Genomic DNA, 18,694 nt, shown 5'->3' on the forward strand with positions numbered 1-18,694 from the left:
GATAACAATTGCACGGAATGAGCATGCATAGTCATTAAAACATGAAAGTTGTTCTCCAAGGGGGTAGAGGCGTGGCACTCAATTAGGTGCGTGGTTAAATGGCGCCATCGTGTGTACAATAAATTAAATCACATTTAATTGGGCGCATACACAGGACCAGCCAAAAGTTGACACCAACTCATTCAAGGGTTTTTCTTTATTTTTACTATTTTCTGCATTGTATAATATTAGTGAAGACATCAAAACTATGAAATAACATGTGTAATCATGTATTAACCAAAAAGGTGTTATATTTTAGATTAGTCAAGTAGCAACACTTTGCCTTGATGACAGCGTTGCACACTCTTGGAATTATCTCAACCAGCTTCACCTGGAATTATTTTCCAACAGTCTTGAAGGATTTTCCACATATGCAGAGTAATTGTTGGCTGCTTTTCCGTCACTCTGCAGCCCAACTCATCCCAAACCATCTCAATTGGGTTGAGGTCGGGTGATTTTGGAGGCCAGGTCATCTGATGCAGCACTCCGTCACTCTCCTTCCTGGTCAAAGAGGTGTGTTAGGTCATTGTCCTGTTGAAAAACAAATGAAAGTTCGACTAAGCACAAATCAGATGGGATGGCATATCGCTGCAGAATGCTGTGGTAGCCACGCTGGTTAAGTGTGCCTTGAATTCTAAATAAATCAGTAACAGTGTCACCAGCAAACCACCCCCACACCATCACACCTCCTCCTCCATGTTTCATGGTGGGAACCACACATGCAGAGATCCTACGTTCACCTACTCTGCTTCTCACAAAGACACAGTGGTTGAACCAAAAATCTCAAATTTGGACTCATCAGACCAAAGGACAGATTTCCACCAGTCTAATGTCCATTGCTCGTGTTTCTTGGCCAAACAAGGTGCCGTTAACTCTAATCAACGTAACCTCTGCATCAGAGGTAATTCTGGGTCTTCCTTTCCTGTGGCGGTCCTCATGAGAGCCAGTTTCATCATAGCATTTGATGGTCTTTGTGACTGCACTTAAAGACACTTTCAAAGTTCTTGAAATGTTCCAGACTGACTGACCTTCATGTCTTAAAGTAATGATGGACTGTCATTTCTCTTTGATTTTTTGAGCTGTACTTGCAAAAATATGGACTTGGTCTTTTACCAAATAACGATATCTTCTGTATACCACCCCTGTCTTGTCACAACACAACTGATTGGCTCCAACGCATTAAAAAGGAAAGAAATTCCACAAATTAACTTTTAACAAAGCACACCTGTTAATTGAGATGCATTCCAGGTGACTACCTCATGAAGCTGGTTGAGAGAATGCTAAGAGTGTGCAATGCTGTCATCAAGGCAAAGGGTGGCTATTTGAAGAATCTCAAATATAATTTGATTTGTTTAACACTGTTTTGGTTACTACATGATTCCATATTTGTTATTTCATAGTTTTGATGTCTCCACTATTATTCTACAATGTAGAAAATAGTAAAATAAAGAAAAAACATTGAATGAGTAGGTGTTCTAAAACTTTTGACCAGAAGTGTATATAGTAAAGTAAACAAGATAATTAAGAAATAAGAGAGGAAACTATATACAGGGATAGACAGATATACACGAACACAGGGCTGAAAAGTGACTGGTAGCAGGAACATATATATACTTCTGGTAATATACTAGTGGTAAGATATACAGTTGAAGTCGGAAGTTTACATACACTTAGGTCGGAGTCATTAAAACTAGTTTTTCAACCACTCCACAAATTTCTTGTTAATTAACAAACAATAGGTTTGTCGGTTAGGACATTACTTTGTACATGACATAAGTCATTTTTCCAACAATTGTTTACAGACAGATTATTTCACTTTTAATTCACTGTATCACAATTGCAGTGGGTCAGAAGTTTACATACACTAAGTTGACTGTGCCTTTAAACAGCTTGGAAAATTCAGGAAAATGGTGTCATGGCTTTAGAAGCTTCTGATAGGATAATTGACATCATTTGAGTCAATTGGAGGTGTACCTGTGGATGTATTTAAAGGCCTACCTTCAAACTCAGTGCCTCTTTGCTTGACATCATGGGAAAATCAAAGGAAATCAGCCAAGACATCAGAAAAAAATTGTAGACCTCCACAAGTCTGGTTCATCCTTGGGAGCAATTTCCAAAGCCTAAAGGTACCACGTTCATCTGTACAAACAATAGTACGCAAATATAAACAAAATGGGGCCATGCAGCCGTTAGATGCGTTATGTCTCCTAGAGATGAACGTACTTTGGTGAGAGAAGTGCAAATCAATCCCAGAACAACAGCAAAGGACCTTGTGAAGACGCTGGAGGAAACAGGCACAAAAGTATCTATACCCACAGTAAAACGAATCCTATATCGACATAACCTGAAAGGCCACTCAACAAGGAAGAAACAACTGCTCCAAAACCGCCATAAAAAATCCAGACTACGGTTTGCAACTGCACATGGGGACAAAGATGGTACTTTTTGGAGAAATGTCCTCTGGTCTGATGAAACAAAAATATTACTGTTTGTCCATAATGACCATCGTTATGTTTGGAGGAAAAAGGGGGAGGCTTGCAAGCCGAAGAGCACCATCCCAACCGTGAAGCACCGGGGTGGCAGCTTCATGTTGTGGGGGTCTAGTGCACTTCACAAAATAGATGGCATCATGAGGTAGGAAAATTATGTGGATATATTTAAGCAAGATCTTATGACATCAGGTAGGAAGTTAAAGCTTGGTCGCAAATGGGTCTTCCAAATGGACAATGACCCCAAGCATACAAAGTTGGCTTCAGGACAACAAAGTCAAGGTATTGGAGTGGCCATCACAAAGCCCTGACCTCAATCCTATAGAAGATTTGTGGGCAGAACTGAAAAAGCATGTGAGAGCAAGGAGGCCTACAAACCTGATTCAGTTACACCTGCTCTGTCAGGAGGAATGGGCCAAAATTCATCCAACTTATTGTGGGAAGCTTTCGGAAGGCTACCCGAAACGTTTCACACAAGTTAAACCATTTAAAGGCAATGCTACCAAATACTAATTAAGTGTATGTCAACTTCTGACCAAGTGGGAATGTGATGAAAGAAATAAAAGCTGAATTAAATCATTCTCTCTACTATTATTCTGACATTTCACATTCTTAAAATAAAGTGGTGATCCTAAGACAGGGATTTTTTACTCTGATTAAATGTCAGGAATTGTGAGAAACTGAGTTTAAATGTATTTGGCTAAGGTGTATGTAAACTTCTGACTTCAACTGTACATGTAAACAGGAATAATAGTGACCAGTGGCAGGATAAATATATATATATATACTTATGGTAATGGCAATCAATCAATGGACAGCAACGTAATGGAGTAATACATCTAATCAAGAATTATTTTGGCAGCAGTGTAGGTTGTGTCTGAGTGGGTAGAGTACCAGTGGATGGGCATCGAGTCAGTGTGGATAGTCTGTGGGAGAGTGAGAGCTGTAGTTGTTAGCACAGGTACTGCCTGCCGGGCGGGAGCGTGGAGAACAGCTGGAGTGTTCGGCAATAGTTCAAGCCTCTCTCAGACGACACATGGCATGTACGTCCTGGATGGCTGGGAGCTCGCCCCCAGTGATGCGCTGGGCTGTCTGCACCACCCTCTCTCGGGACTTCCGGTCGCAGGCGGTGCAGTTGGCTCACCAAACAGTGATACAACCGTTGTGTCATCAGCAAGCTTTATGACGGGTAATAATACAGCGCAGTGGTAATAATACATCTAATCGATCATCATTTTAACAGCAGCGTAGATGTGAGTGGGATTAGTGGTAGTTAGCCATTTAGCAGTCTTATGGTGTGGGGATAGAAGCTGTTTAGGAGTCTGTTGGTCTGAGCCTTGATGCACCGGTACCGTTTGCAGGAAGGGAGCATAAAGAGCAGTCCATGTCTCGGGTGACTGGAGTCTGTGGGATTTTTTCAGGCCTTAGATACTGCCTCGCATGTACGTCCTGGATGTCTGGGAGCTCACCCCCGGTGATGCACTGGGCCATCCGCACCACCCTCGGGAGCGCCTTCCGGGTCGAGGGCAGTGTATACCAGACAGTGATACAACCAGTCAGGATGCTCTCGATGGAGGATCTGAGGGACCATGCCAAAATGTTTCAACCTCCGGGGGAAGAGGAGGCGTGACTTCTTCACAACTATACTGGTGTGAGAGGACCATGTTAAGTCCTCAGTGACAAATTACCAACAACAAACCTTAAGCTCTCCCAACAGCAGATGATTGCCGAATAAACAAAACCAGTTGTACTGCAAATTTGACTCACAAAGGCCCCTCAATCACCAGGACAATACCCCCCCCTCCACCTTCCCCTGCTTGCCACTTCCCCCTCTCACCCATCTACCCCACCCCCCACCACTCCCTTCCCCTTTCCTCTCCAGGCCCCTCTCTCCTCTACACTTCTGCCATCATAGCAACCCCCCAGGTCTGTGGATGACGCTGTCAACATGGGCCTACACTACATCCTCAAACACCTCGATAACCCAAAGACCTATACAAGGATATTGTTTGTGGACTTTTAGCTCTGCGTTCAATACCATCATCTAAGAACTGCTACAAAATAAACTCTGTGTCCAGCGACATCTGTCAGTGGATCACTGACTTCCGGACCAACAGGACACAACATGTAAAGCTGGGAAAACACCTTTCGGACTCTTTATCCGTCAGCACTGGAGAACCACAAGGATGCGTGCTCTCACCTCTACTCTACACCAATGACTGCACTTCCAACAACACGACGGCAATGAGTTCATGTACCATGGAGAGGTTGACCAGCTAGTGGCCTGGTGCAGTTGCAATAACCTGGAACTAATCACAGACAAAACTGTGAAAATGGTGGTTGACTTCAGAAAACGCCCCCCACCATCTTTCCCCCTCGAGATGGATGACTCAGCTGTTAGCATGGCTGAATCATTCAAATTCTTGGGGACCATCATCTCCCACAACCTCAAAATCTCACAGTCAATCATGATCCGGTTTTATGCATTAATTGTTGAGTCTTCCTTACTGCCTTCATCACCGTCTGGTTTGGGTCTGCGTCTACCTGCTGCAAGGGCAAACTGCAACGCATTGTCCAGTCTGCAGACAGGGTCATGTCTGCCACCTGCCCTCCATCAAGGTCCTGCACGACTCTGGGGCAAGGAAGAGTTCAGGAAAGATTGCCAACCCCTCCCACCCTGGTCACCCCCTCCTCCAAAAATGAACCCCTAGCAGGCGGTTCAGGTCAATCATGACCAAAACCTCCCACACCTGAAAAGTTTCTTTGCCCGGGCTGTGGCCTTCACCAACCATCTGGCCGTTTCCCTTTCCCTGGATCGCTATCCTGCTCTTCATCCTGACGGTTTTCCTGACCACCATTGAGTGTCCAAAATAGTCCAAATTGTTGAAGTGAAATGGAAAAAAGGACTTGTTTCAAAAAATGTTTAAAAAAAATAAAACGGAAAAGTGTATTCACCCCCTTTGCTATGAAGCCCCTAAAAAATATCTGGTGCAACCAATTACCTTCAGAAGTCATATAATTAGTTAAATAAAGTCCACCTGTGTACAATCTAAGTGTTACATGATCTCAGTAAATATACACCTGTTCTGAAAGGCCCCAGACTCTGCAACACCATTAACCAAGAGGCACCACCAAGCAAGTGGCACCATGAAGACCAAGGAGCTCTCCAAACAGGTCAAGGACAAAGTTGTAGAGAAGTACAGATCAGGGTTGGGTTATAAATATATACAGTGGGGAGAACAAGTATTTGATACACTGCCGATTTTGCAGGTTTTCCTACTTACAAAGCAAGTAGAGGTCTGTAATTTTTTTTATCATAGGTACACTTCAACTGTGAGAGACGGAATCTAAAACAAAAATCCAGAAAATCACATTGTATGATTTTTAAGTAATTAATTTGCATTTTATCGCATGACATAAGTATTTGATCACCTACCAACCAGTAAGAATTCCGGCTCTCACAGACCTGATAGTTTTTCTTTAAGAAGCCCCCCTGTTCTCCACTCATTACCTGTATTAACTGCACCTGTTTGAACTCGTTACCTGTATAAAAGACACCTGACCACACACTCAATCAAACAGACTCCAACCTCTCCATGATGGCCAAGACCAGAGAGTTGTGTAAGGAAATCAGGGTTAAAATTGTAGACATGCACAAGGCTGGGATGGGCTACAGGACAATAGGCAAGCAGCTTGGTGAGAAGGCAACAACTGTTGGCGCAATTATTAGAAAATGGAAGAAGTTCAAGATGGCGGTCAATCACCCTCGGTCTGGGGCTCCATGCAAGATCTCACCTCGTGGGGCATCAATGATCATGAGGAAGGTAAGGGATCAGCCCAGAACTACACGACAGGACCTGGTCAATGACCTGAAGAGAGCTGGGACCACAGTCTCAAAGAAAACCATCAGTAACACACTACGCCGTCATGGATTAAAATCCTGCAGCACACGCAAGGTCCCCCTGCTCAAGCCAGCGCATGTCCAGGCCCGTCTGAAGTTTTCCAATAACCATCTGGATGATCCAGAGGAATGGGAGAAGGTCATGTGGTCTGGTGAGACAAAAATAGAGCTTTTTGGTCTAAACACCACTCTCTGTGTTTGGAGGAAAAAGGATGTGTATAACCCCAAGAACACCAACCCAACCGTGAAGCATGGAGGTGGAAACATAATTCTTTGGGGATGCTTTTCTGCAAAGGGGACAGGACGACTGCACCGTATTGAGGGGAGGATGGATGGGGCCATGTATCGCGAGATCTTGGCCAACAACCTCCTTCCCCCAGTAAGAGCATTGATGATGCTGTATAATGTGATGTGGGAAGTCATGTTCAAAGTCTAGAGTTTCATAAAAACCTGATGATCTAATAACTAACACACGTATATAATTTATATCGTTTACACATGTATGATTTTCATTTGAGCCAGTTTGCTACAGCAGCAGCAGGAAATGTGAATTATTAAGTGGATAATAATTAATTACATTTTTTATGTAGGGGTTGATACATTTTTTATGTAGGGGTTGATACATTTTACATTAGGGCAAATCAAGTCTGAAATTTTGAAGTGGAAATGTAAAAACTCGGAAGCCTTTTTAAACCTTATACACTACATGTTTGCATTTCCGACTGTGCAGGAAAATTCTCATCAAATGAAGATCCTACATCTGTATGATACTGATATTTGTATTATAGCCTATTAATAATTGTACAAATGTCATTGAATACATTTGACTCTTTTTCCACGTTTGTTGAAAATGTATATATTGAGGTGCAAAATAAAACCGAAGTGGGAGATTAAATGTAACTGTACACATTAAAAACATGTGTAGTCAACCACGAACCTCAGGTAACAAGGCAAACAATTTGTTGTGTATGGCAACCGAGATGCACAGACAACGGCCAAGCTAAACTATGTGAAACATTACAGATTGCACAATAGAAATGTAAATTCCAATTGAGTCCGACATACAGTATACAGTGTTTTACCGTAAATGCAGTCTCCGCTAACACCGGAAAATTGCCTTTAAATTTCTATCACGCTGTAAGGCTAAACTTTTGCGATACAGATTTAATAGAGCCCTTAGACTGTCTTTCTGTCTGTCTGTCTGTCTGTCCGTCCTTCGGTCTTGGTGAGTTTGATTCTACGTACTCAATAGTGTCCCATGCTCTGCCCCATCCTTTTGAGTCAACACACGATGTAGGCTTACAATGTCGATCTGTTTTCTTTCACCCCTGTTTCCAAATGCTTCTCTGGCGAATGTGTAACGGAGGGAATTCTGTTTACCACTGTCGCATGAAGAGTAACCTTGCCTGAGACCTGAAGACTTCGATAGCTCACCATCACAAACATTGGGGGCGGTATTGTCCAACTCCCCCCTGGAGTTGGTAAATACTGCAAACCGAGCAGCTGTGCGCCTATTTGTTCAGCCCCCTGTCCGCCACCCTCTCACAGACCCGCCTCCCCACGAGCTACTGTATACTGCAGGCTAAGTCGCAGCAGGGTTCCGCTCGGTCGGGCAGCGAGGAGGAGTCCATCAGTCGGACGATTTCAGTGAAAAGCTCGTCCACCATGGTCTTGCTCTTCGCCGAGGTCTCCAGGAAAGGACAGCCCCAGTCCTCGGCCAAAGCCTGGCCCTCTCCACAAGACACCTCCCTCTCTCCCTCCTGGTCCACCTTATTCCCCACAAGGATCACCGGCACACTCTCATACCTAGGAAGGAGGGAGAGAGAGATAAAGAGAGATGGGGGAGATACAGTATATCTGTATGCATCTCTGTATTTATTAAAGCAATGTACAGAATAGAGATACAGAATAGAGAGCGAGAGATACAGTGCATTCGGTAAAGTATTCAGACCCCTTGACATTTTCCATATTTTGTTACTTTACAGCCTTATTCTAAAATGGATTAAATTGTTTGTTTTCCTCATCAATCGACACACAATACCCCATAAAGACAAAGCAAAAAACAGGTTTGAATTCTTGTTCAAATTTCTAACAAATACATTGAAATATCACATTTACAGAAGTATTCAGACCCTTTACTCAGTACTTTGTTGAAGAACCTGGCAGTGATTACAGCCTTGAGTCGTCTTGGGTATGTGCTGTTGTAACAGAGTAGGTTCAGTCCCTGTCCCTCACTGGGCACAAACCAGTTACATTCTGCACAACAATACTTTGATTCCATATCAGCTATTATGTACAGATCTAGGATCAGTTTCCGCTCCCCCAAACCTAACCTTAACCATTAGTGGGGGAAATGCAAAACTGACCAGTTGGCCAGCTCTAGGAAGAGTTTTGGTGGTTCAAAACTTCTTCCGTTTAAGAATGATGGAGGCCAATGTGTTCTTGGGAACATTCAATGCTGCTGACATTTTTTGGTACCCTTCCCCAGATCTGTGCCTCGACACAATCCTGTCTCGGAGCTCTACCGACAATTCCTTCGACATCATGGCTTGGTATTTCAACAGGACAATGACCCAACACACCTCCAAGCTGTGTAAGGGCTATTTGACCAAGAAGGAGAGTGAGGGAATGCTGCATCAGATGACCTGGCCTCCACAATCATCTGACCTCAACCCGAAATGAGATGGTTTGGGATGAGTCGGACCGCAGAGTGAAGGAAAAGCAGCCAACAAGTGGTCAGCATATGTGGGAACTCCTTCAAGACAGTTGGAAAAGCATTCCAGGTGAAGCTGGTTGAGAGAATGCCAAGAGTCCGCAAAGCTGTCATTAAGGCAAAGGGTGGCTACTTTGAAGAATGTCAAATATAAACATTTGTTTAACACTTTTTTGGTTACTACATGGTTCCATATGTGTTATTTAATGGTTTTGATGTCTTCACTTTTGTTGTACAATATAGAAATAGTACAAATAAAGAAAAACCCTTGAATGAGTTGGTTTGTCCAAACTTTTTTACTGTTACTGTAGGTTCCTCTCAACCTTCCAGCTGTGCCAGTCCATAAACAATAAAAAATACCCCAAAATGTATTAATTATGATTATTATTATGATTATGATTATTTATAGCACTCATAATGGCTTGATTTTGGCAGTTCTCTTCCAGGCCTCCTCTGGCCTTGTAGGGGATCCTGCCATTATCACTAATGTTACATTGCTCTGGCCTCGAGCCTCTCTTCTGAACAATACTGATCCAGTGACAGATTCCCATTGCCTTGGGCACTGCTGCTATGACAGTGATTTTCCAGAGTCCTAGGCCGTTTCCATGACTCCATGGGAAGCAGGTAGCCTAGCGGGTTAAGAGTGTTGGGCCAGTAACTGAAAATATTGCTGGTTTGAGTACCCAAGCCAACTAGGTGAACAATCTGTCAATTGTCCCTTGAGCAAAGCCCTAATTTCTCTGGATAAGATTGTCTGCTAAATGACTAAAATGTAAGAAAAAAGACTTGTGCCACTGTGTTGTGGATCAGCATAGTGGAGGTGTTGTTTCCTATATTCACCAACTGGGGCGCCCAGTCAGGAAGTCCAGGACCCGGTTGAACAGGGCGGCGTTCAGACCTAGGGCCCCGAGCTTAATGATGAGCTGGAGGGTACTATGGTTTTGAAGGCTGAGCTATAGTCTATGAACAGCATTCTTATATAGATATGCCTCTTGTCTAGATGGGATAGGGCAGTGTGCAGTGCGAGGGCGATTGCACCATCTGTGAATCTATTGGGGCGGGGCGGTATGCAAATTGAGTGGGTCTAGGGTGTCAGGTAAGGTGCAGGTGATATGATCCTTAACTAGCCTCTCAAAGCACTTCATGATGACAGAAGTGAGACCTACAGGGCAATAGTCATTTAGTTCAGTTACCTTTGCTTTCTTGGGACAGGAACAATGGTGGACATCTTGAAGCAATTGGTGACAGCAGACTTGGATAGGGAGAGATTGAATATGTCCGTAAACACTCCTGCAGCCTTCCGAGGGTTAAAATGCTTTAATCTCTTACTTAGGTCGGCCACGGAGAACGAGAGCCCACAGTCCTTGGGAGCGGGCCGCGTTGGTGGCACTGTGTTATCCTCCAAGCGGGCGTTAAATGTGATGTTTTCCACACTTTGGGTTTCTTGCAGTGCAGATTTGATTGAATTCCAAGTCCAAGTTTAATAACCCAGAAACAGTGCCTTCAGAAAGTATTCTTCCCCCTTTACTTATTCCACATTTTGTTGTGTTACAGCCTGAATTCTAAATTGATTCAATATATTTTTTTCTCACCCGTCGACAGACAAGACCCCATAATGACAAAGCAAAGCTATTTGCAAAAGTATTGAAAATGAAATACAGACATATCTCCTTTACATACACTGCCGTTCACAAGTTTGGGGTCACTTAGAAATGTCCTTGTTTTTTAAAGAAAAGCACATTTTTTGTCCTTTAAAATAACATCAAATTGATCAGAATTACAGTGTAGACATTGTTAATGTTGCAAATGACTATTGTCGCTGGAAAATTAATGGAATATCTACATAAGTGTACAAAGGCCCATTATCAGCAACCATCACTCCTGTGTTCCAATGGCACGTTGTGTTAGCTAATCCAAGTTTATCATTTTAAAAGGCTAATTGTTCATTAGAAAACACTTTTGCAATTATGTTAAATTAAATACTGATGAAGCAATCCTTTTTTTTCAATTTACACATACTTGGGAAGGTCCCCGACAGCGCCCCGTACTACTGTGTGTTGTCCAGTCACGTGCGCTATTTAAATCACTTCACGAAACTCAGCCAATCACAGCGAATTTTTACAATGCATGTTAGGAGACTGATGTTGTTAGAGAGAGACAGCGAGAGATGCAAAAGCGGAAGCGCGAGGAGAACTTATACAATGGCGTGCGCAAAAGTCAGGATAGTCTATACAGAAAATCAAGCTTTCAAAGAGGAGTGGACTGAGAAATATGCCTTTATCGGGCAGAGTATGTTCAGAGACCGTGGCGCTAATAAAAAGTGCCAACATGAAGCGCCGCTACGAAACAAAGCACAGATATTTTGAGCAAACATATCCACAGCAGTCTGAGGTGAGGGCACGCAAAAATAAACAAACTCAAAGCCCAGTATGATCAGTCCACCAGAGTCCTCTCCCATGCCTTCACTGCCCAACAACGTGCAAACGAATGTTCACAAAAAAAATTGCTTGGATTTTGGATCAACACCAAAAGCCATTTATTGACGGGGGCGTGGTGAACGAGTGCGTGAAAGCTGTTGCTGAAACTTTACTTGACGGTAAACAAAAAAGGCGAGCTGTGTGAGAAGATCAAGCAAATCCCAATGTCACGTCCAACAACGGCAAGAAAGAGTGAAATACTAAAACAGGATGTAGTAACACAGCGTGATGAAGCTATTCAGAGTCCACCATGCATAGCACTAGCTCTTGATGAATCTACCGAGGTGAGTGATAAGGCCCGGCTTCTGGTGTGTGTTAGATTTTACCACACAGAGAAAGAAGGAATTCTGTGAAGACCTGCTAGGTGTAACACCACTCGAGACGCATACAAGAGGAAAAAGACATATACATGGCCATAAAGGTGATGCTGAGAAAGAGGGGGATAGATCTAAAAACAAGTGGTCTCTATCACCTCAGACGGGGCCCCTGCCATGACAGGAAGAGAGAGGAGCTGTGGTCCGGCTGAACGAGGACAACCCTGATCTCACAGTCTACCACCGCGTCATTCATCAGTCCGTCCCGTGCGCCCATCTGTCCGAAGGGCATGCTGAAGTGATGGATATAATGAAACTCATCCACTTCCTCAGGGCGTCCTCATCTCATCAACATCGCCTGCTGAATTCCTGAAAGACGTGCAGCTGTAGGCAAATGGCCTACTGCTGCACAACAACGTAAGATGGCTCAGTAAAGGCAGGATGTTGGAACGCTTTTGGTCCATTTGAAAGGAAATGACAGCTTTCCTAGTACAGCTCAGGAGTCAGAAGGCAACACAGTTTTCACTTTTTTTGCAAGACGAGAGCAAAATGGATATTGTTGCTTTTTTGGTAAACATCACACCTTAACGAGCTCAACGTGAACCAACAGGGCAAGAACAATTCCGTTTGTGATTTGATGACATCTGTCCGCTCCTTCCAGAGGAAACTGGAAGTATTCAAGGAAGATCTTCAAGGAGACTGTGTGCACTTCCCAAAAGTGCAGGAACAGATTAAGGGTGAGAGAGATGTTCCTCCTCATGCTGACTTCATAGATAAGCTGATTGGAAACTTTGGAAATCGCATTGACAGCTTCAGCCTTGGACAGCAGCTCCTTCTTCTAATTGAGAATCCATTCCTCGTCACAGACGTCAGGGGACTTTTCAAAGGAGGTGACACAGACCTTCAAGTGGGCACGTGCTGGATCTCTACAGATGGAACCGATTGATCTGCAAGCAAATGTTGCACTAAGGGAGCACTTTCAACTAACTGATCATGACGCTTTCTGGCTGCAGGCTGTGTCTGAGACTGTTTTCCCTGGTCTAACCAAAGACACAACAAGAAAACCGCTGTGTTTTTTTGAAAAGGTATTTCCATTCTTCGTTTCGCCTGAAGGAGCGTCAGCCTGCTCCCTTATCCAGCACACCGACACCAGCTTCCTAATGCACAGTGCAATTACACTAATGACTGCGGAGCATGCGCCCTCTCCAGCACGATGCCCCCCCCCCCCCAAGCCCTGAGCTGCTGTTGTTTCATTGTTTCATTGCACCTTTAATTAATTTTTTTTACAGGCAAGACATTTGCAGGAAATGTTTGGTCATTCAAATTAATGGGGCAGTGCATTGTAATACATGCATTTTCGGTGTTTTATATATATACTGTATATATATTTCCACACTATGATGTTGGACTAATTCTTTGAAACTGTAACAATGATGATAATACATTTTTTAGTGTAAGAGCTGTTTAAAAGGCTGCCTGAAATGTTTTTGCATGGATGCAGTTTTGGCTTGCCTGGCAACATCAAGTTAATAGATCGATAACAAATTAGAGTTGAACCTTTCTGCCAATAACAGCTAGTTTTCAGGTTACATATCCCTCCCATTAGGCTCCTCCCAATTAGGTCACTCACTCAGACCTATCCCAGACAGTCAAAATTCTTCCTTAAATTGCTTTTTTACTACGAAGCTATTTTTGTTTATTTTTGATCATTTAAATTTAAAAAAAATTTTTTTTTACCCAGAAATGGTTTGAGATTATTGAGATAGAAATGGTTGCATTGGATCTTTAATGATATATTTCTCCATTGATTCTTGAAGAAAATCCCAGATTGTGTCTTTCCCAATCCTGTAGCCTTATGGTGGCTAAGCTAACATACAGTACTTAGATAGATGTTCCTTTGGCGTACTGAGGGAGAGCTAGGGAAAATAATAACAAAATGGATGCGGAGTCCCAAGAGATGCTGTGATGATGGGATTCCCACACTGTGCTGCCGCTGCTGGGCTGTGTGCTTATAAACCTATACTTATAAGCTTATAAACTTACAAAAACTTAACACAACACAACAAAAGGCCACATATAGTTTTTGACAACAAAAATAAAATAGGGCAAATCAGTGAATTCAACATGAACCATAACAGTAACTTGAACTAAATAATGTTCCTTCCTGGAACTTTAAAGCTCTATGGCAAACCAGGGAATGAGGCCTAATAAATGGGTCTACATGGTCAAAAACAGGCTATTTGTGATACTTTTCAAATTGAGTCCCAGTACTTCTAAAACATAGCTACAAGTATTGGTTTGTATTCCATTTCATAGCCTATGTTTATGTTCTCTAAATCATGCTGACCAATACCCATTTTTGTGTCTTCTTAGAAAAAAATGTATCCAGATAGACTTACAGTGTTTAGAGTGCATACATTTTCATTCTGGTCCCCCATGGGAATCGAACCCACAACCCTGGTGTTGCAAGCTCCATGCTTTACCACCTGAGCCATGCAGGACCCTGTGGGTACCAAGCATTTTGTTACGGTGTGCCTAATGAACACCACCACCACGGTGAGCCAGGACGTGGGTTAAACGTCAGAACTTCAGTCACACATCCCTCCTTAGAAGTGTAGTTTGAGACCACACCTCATTGCACAAATGACTACACTTAACAGCCTGTGTTGTTCCTCTCTTGCTATTAAACACAGCATCAGTGCAGCGTGAAATCCATCTGAAAGTGCTTTGAAAACACAGCTTCTAGGTCGATCGACTCAATATCCTTCACATTCATGTGAGGAAAACGTTAAGATCAAGTTGGAACACACCCAGGTTGGATTTACGAAACAACAATATACACGATACAGTAATTTATTTGGTTATTTTGTGGGGTGCTGCAGCAAGAGTTGAAGGTACACACACACACACACACAGAGCCCAAATTACCTCACTCTTGGATCCCCCTAGTTCTGAGGATTCCGCTGCTAGGAGTCAAACGTGGCTTTAGGTTATGTGCCTTCTCACTAATGGAGACCTGATGTTTCTTTGGCTTCCAAATCACACACAATCCCGAGTTGTGGTGAGTGAGGATATAGTGCACTTCTGCTCGCTGGCTCAGCAATAATGGGTTTTGCGAGGCAGTAAAAGTACTGTAAAGCCACTTTCTGGAGTTAGCTAATGGGTGTAGAGTGAAGTTTCCCCTAGATGCTGATCTTGGTTCAGTTTAGCATTTTCCCCACTAATGGTTAAGGTTAGGTCTGTGGGAGGGGAAGCTGATCCTAGATCTGTATCCAGGGGACATTTTACCATGGAGGAGTACTATGCATCTTAGTAATGACAGGCTGGAAAATAGAAGCTAAACCAAGCAAAACCAACCCCAGCTGTACTGGGATGGCCAGTAAAGTATGGTTCACTTTGGGTCGGCCCTATAGTGTGAAACAGGCATCTGATTTGCATTTGCCACTTCATCGTCTCACTTGTTCCAACTAACAGAGTGAAACTTTGAGTAGGGGACTTGAGTTTTTCTTGACCATGTGATCTGAGCAGGACAAGTTATTGCCAATACCTAGGACCTAGAGTTTTTCTTGACCATGTGATCTGAGCAGGACACGTTATTGCCATTACCTAGGACCTAGAGTTTTTCCTGGGCTTTTCTCTAAACCATCGTGTCTAACATCTCTGGTTACAAAGATACAGTACTTCCTAAATGAGTTGCCAGGGAGGAGGGAAAATGCTACTCTGGACCAGTATGGTATTCTGGACCAGCATTGGTATGGAGATGACCTACAGAGCCTTCAGAAAGTATTCACACCCTTTGACTTTTTCCACACTTTGTTGTGTTACAGGCTGAATTTTAAATTTTGATTTTGTGTCACTGTTCTACACAGATAATATCCAATAATTTCAAAGTGAAATTTAGTTTTTAGAATTTTTTTACATATTAAAAAAATGAAAAGCTAAAATGTCTTGAGTCAATAAGTATTTAACACCTTTGTTATGACAAGACCAAATAAGGTCAGACGTAAAGATAATCCGTTTTCCAGATGCCTCGCAAAGAAGGACACCGATTGGTAGATGGGTTTAAAAAAAGGAATAAATACAGACACTGAATATCCCTTTGAGCATGGTGAAGTTATTAATTAGGCTTTGGATGGTGTATTAAAACACCCAGTCACTACAAAGATACAGGGAAGGAAACGGCACAGGGATTTTACCATGAGGCCGATGGTGATTTTACAGAGCTTAATGGCTGTGATAGTAGAAAACTGAGAATGGAACAACATCCTTGTAGTTACTCCATAATACTAACCTAAATGACAGAGTGAAAAGAAGGAAGCCTGTTCAGAATAAACATTTTCAAAAACATGCATCCTGTTTGCAACCAGGTACTAAAATAAAGAATGTGGCAAAGACATTTACATTTTGTCCTAAATAAAAGCCTTACATTTGGGGCGAATCCAAACACATCACTGAGTAACACTCTTCATATTTTCGAGCATGGTGATGGCTGCATTGTGGTATGGGTATGCTTGTCATAGGCAAAATCCTAGAGGAAAACCTGGTTCAGTCTGCTTTCCAAAAGACACTGGGAGTTGAATTCACCTTCCAGCAGGAGAATAACCTAAAACATAAAGCCAAATTCTAACATGTAATGACTCAGGGGGGTGTATACTTATCTAATCAAGATATATTTGTGTTTTTGTTTTTCATTTATACATGTTTTTTAATAAAAACAAATACTTCCACTTTGACATTTCAGCGTACTTTGTGTAGATAATTGACCCCCCAAAAAAGACAATTTAATAAATTTGAATCACACTTTGTAACACAATAAAATGTGGAAAAAGTCAAATGGTGTGAATACTTTCTGAAGGAACTGTATGTGGGACAATCTGAATGATGGCCTATGCTCTGACCTGTTCAGGTTTCATATGGGTTCTCCATCTAGCGAGAAGTCCAACATCAAACCATAGGACTTCTGGGCAATAGAGTACAGGTGAAGCACAGCTGGACTTTCATGACTAACACATGACCTGGATGAATCAGATAATATCTCCTCAAAGAACAGGAAGCTTATTTGCTTTCATGTCCAAGATAAAACTAAGCAGATGTGAGCCCAGCCCTACTCAAGTATTATCGATCCAAAGGAAACAAAATCACACACACCCGTGCACACACACATACTAATTTGCAATTAGTAGTGGAATAAACTAGAGTAATTACTAGACCATTAGAATTTTCTAGAATATAGCCTATATTCATTGATTTCAATAGGGCCATTGGCCATGACCCTGATCGTGTTCCAAATTAACTTTCAATCTAGTGACACAGTCAGGGAATTAATATCAAACTCAGAAATCACCTTTTAACTCTGATGATCTGATCTCTCATTGGCTTGATGTCTTGGAAACTCTGTTGGTTGACCAGACTGTAGACTAGTATGAAGCCCTGGCCGTTCTTGATGTAAAGGTCTCTCATAGAAGCAAACTGCTCTGTCCCAGCAGTGTCCAGAATCTCCAGCACCGACGGGGAGGAATCCACCTCGATCTCCTTTCGATAAAAATCTTCAATTGTCGGGTCATACTTCTCTATGAAGGTCCCGGTCACAAATTGCACGGTGAGAGCAGACTTGCCGACACCTCCGCTGCCGAGGACCACGACTTTATACTCACGCATTGCCCCACTGATGATGATTAGAATAATTTGTCAAAATGCCACTGCCTCCAGCTGATACCAAAGCAATTAAAATAGGCTAAACTAAAGCAATAACATTTTATAGAATGTCCATTTCGTAGCACAAAATAGCCTACGGCAGTTGATGTGACATTGTAATAACTAATAACTTAATTATACCACATTAAATAATCTAAGAAAAAAACCGTATCGTTTTGTTGGAAAAAACTTGCATGTGAGTTCGACTGTATAGGCTGATTTGCTCATAATTTCAGGCCATGGTTTAAAAACTTGCCTCTGTTCTGCGTGCCTTCTTCAGGAATCCTTTGGAGACTCCAGGATGATTTACGCAAAGGAAATACTTAGTTTTGAAATACGTTGCAGAAAAAGTTACATTGGCATATGTAGGACATTCCGACTTTCTATCACTCTATGTCTACCACTCACGCCTGTCTGACATTCTTCAGTCGCCATTCCCGCGGGCGGAGACAAAATATTTCGTCTCTCCTCGGCTTCCGTAGGCCTATATGCAATATGTCTCCCATCTCAATGACGAGAATACATGAAACAATATAATATGTCTACTCTCTCTTATGGAAAGAGTAGGCTGACAGATGAATGGAGCTCTTCATTTGTTATGTTCCACTTTAAGCCTCGCCCACATGTTATACGTCAGGTTGTACCAGATACTTCTTTTAAATATATGTAGCCCCCCAGTAGTCTGTACAATAGTGACATCTTCAGACAGAACAGAATCAAGTATCCCTATCTCAAATCAAATCAATCAAATTTTATTGGTCACAAACACGTGTTTAGCAGATGTTTTTGCGGGTGAAAGGAAATGCTTGTGTTTCTATTTCCAACAGTGCAGTAATATCTAACAAGTAATATCTAAGAATTTTACAACAATACACACAAATCTAAGTGAAGGAATGGAGTTAAGAATATATAAATATATGGATGAGCAATGTCAGAGCGGCATAGACTAAGATACAGTAGAATGCAATAGAATACAGTATATACGTATGGGATGAGTAATGCAAAATATGTACACATTATTAAAGTGACTAGTGTTCCATTCATTAAAGTGGCCAATCATTTCAAGT

At 42.3% G+C, this 18,694-nt stretch overlaps 1 protein-coding gene across 2 annotated transcripts; it reads right to left on the minus strand.

The window, feature by feature from the left end:
• Positions 1 to 6,478: 6,478 nt before the first annotated feature.
• LOC135542455 (ras-related protein Rap-2a-like) lies at positions 6,479 to 18,270 on the minus strand. Of its 2 annotated transcripts, XM_064969415.1 has the most exons (3): positions 17,278 to 18,270; positions 7,968 to 8,235; positions 6,479 to 7,577 (listed from the first exon to the last, which is right to left on the minus strand). In XM_064969415.1, the coding sequence occupies exons 1-2, from the start codon at positions 17,589 to 17,591 to the stop codon at positions 7,995 to 7,997; spliced, it is 555 nt and encodes a 184-aa protein (XP_064825487.1). In that variant the 5' UTR covers positions 17,592 to 18,270; the 3' UTR covers positions 6,479 to 7,577; positions 7,968 to 7,994. The 2 variants fall into 2 exon arrangements, with proteins under 2 accessions (XP_064825487.1, XP_064825486.1); XM_064969414.1 differs by having other exon boundaries at positions 6,479 to 8,235.
• Between the last annotated feature and the right edge of the window lie 424 nt (positions 18,271 to 18,694).

Source organism: Oncorhynchus masou, chromosome 6 (genome assembly GCF_036934945.1).
Source record: "Oncorhynchus masou masou isolate Uvic2021 chromosome 6, UVic_Omas_1.1, whole genome shotgun sequence".
Classification (NCBI taxonomy): Eukaryota; Metazoa; Chordata; class Actinopteri; order Salmoniformes; family Salmonidae; genus Oncorhynchus; species Oncorhynchus masou.

Bases quoted from the DNA above. Each gene is read 5' to 3' on its own strand.
- LOC135542455 (XM_064969415.1), bottom strand. From the start codon at position 17,591: ATGCGTGAGTATAAAGTCGTGGTCCTCGGCAGCGGAGGTGTCGGCAAG. The intron at 8,236-17,277 runs GTGATTTCTGAG...CCTCCTTCCTAG, and splicing joins CAGATCATCAGAGTTAAAAG to GTATGAGAGTGTGCCGGTGA.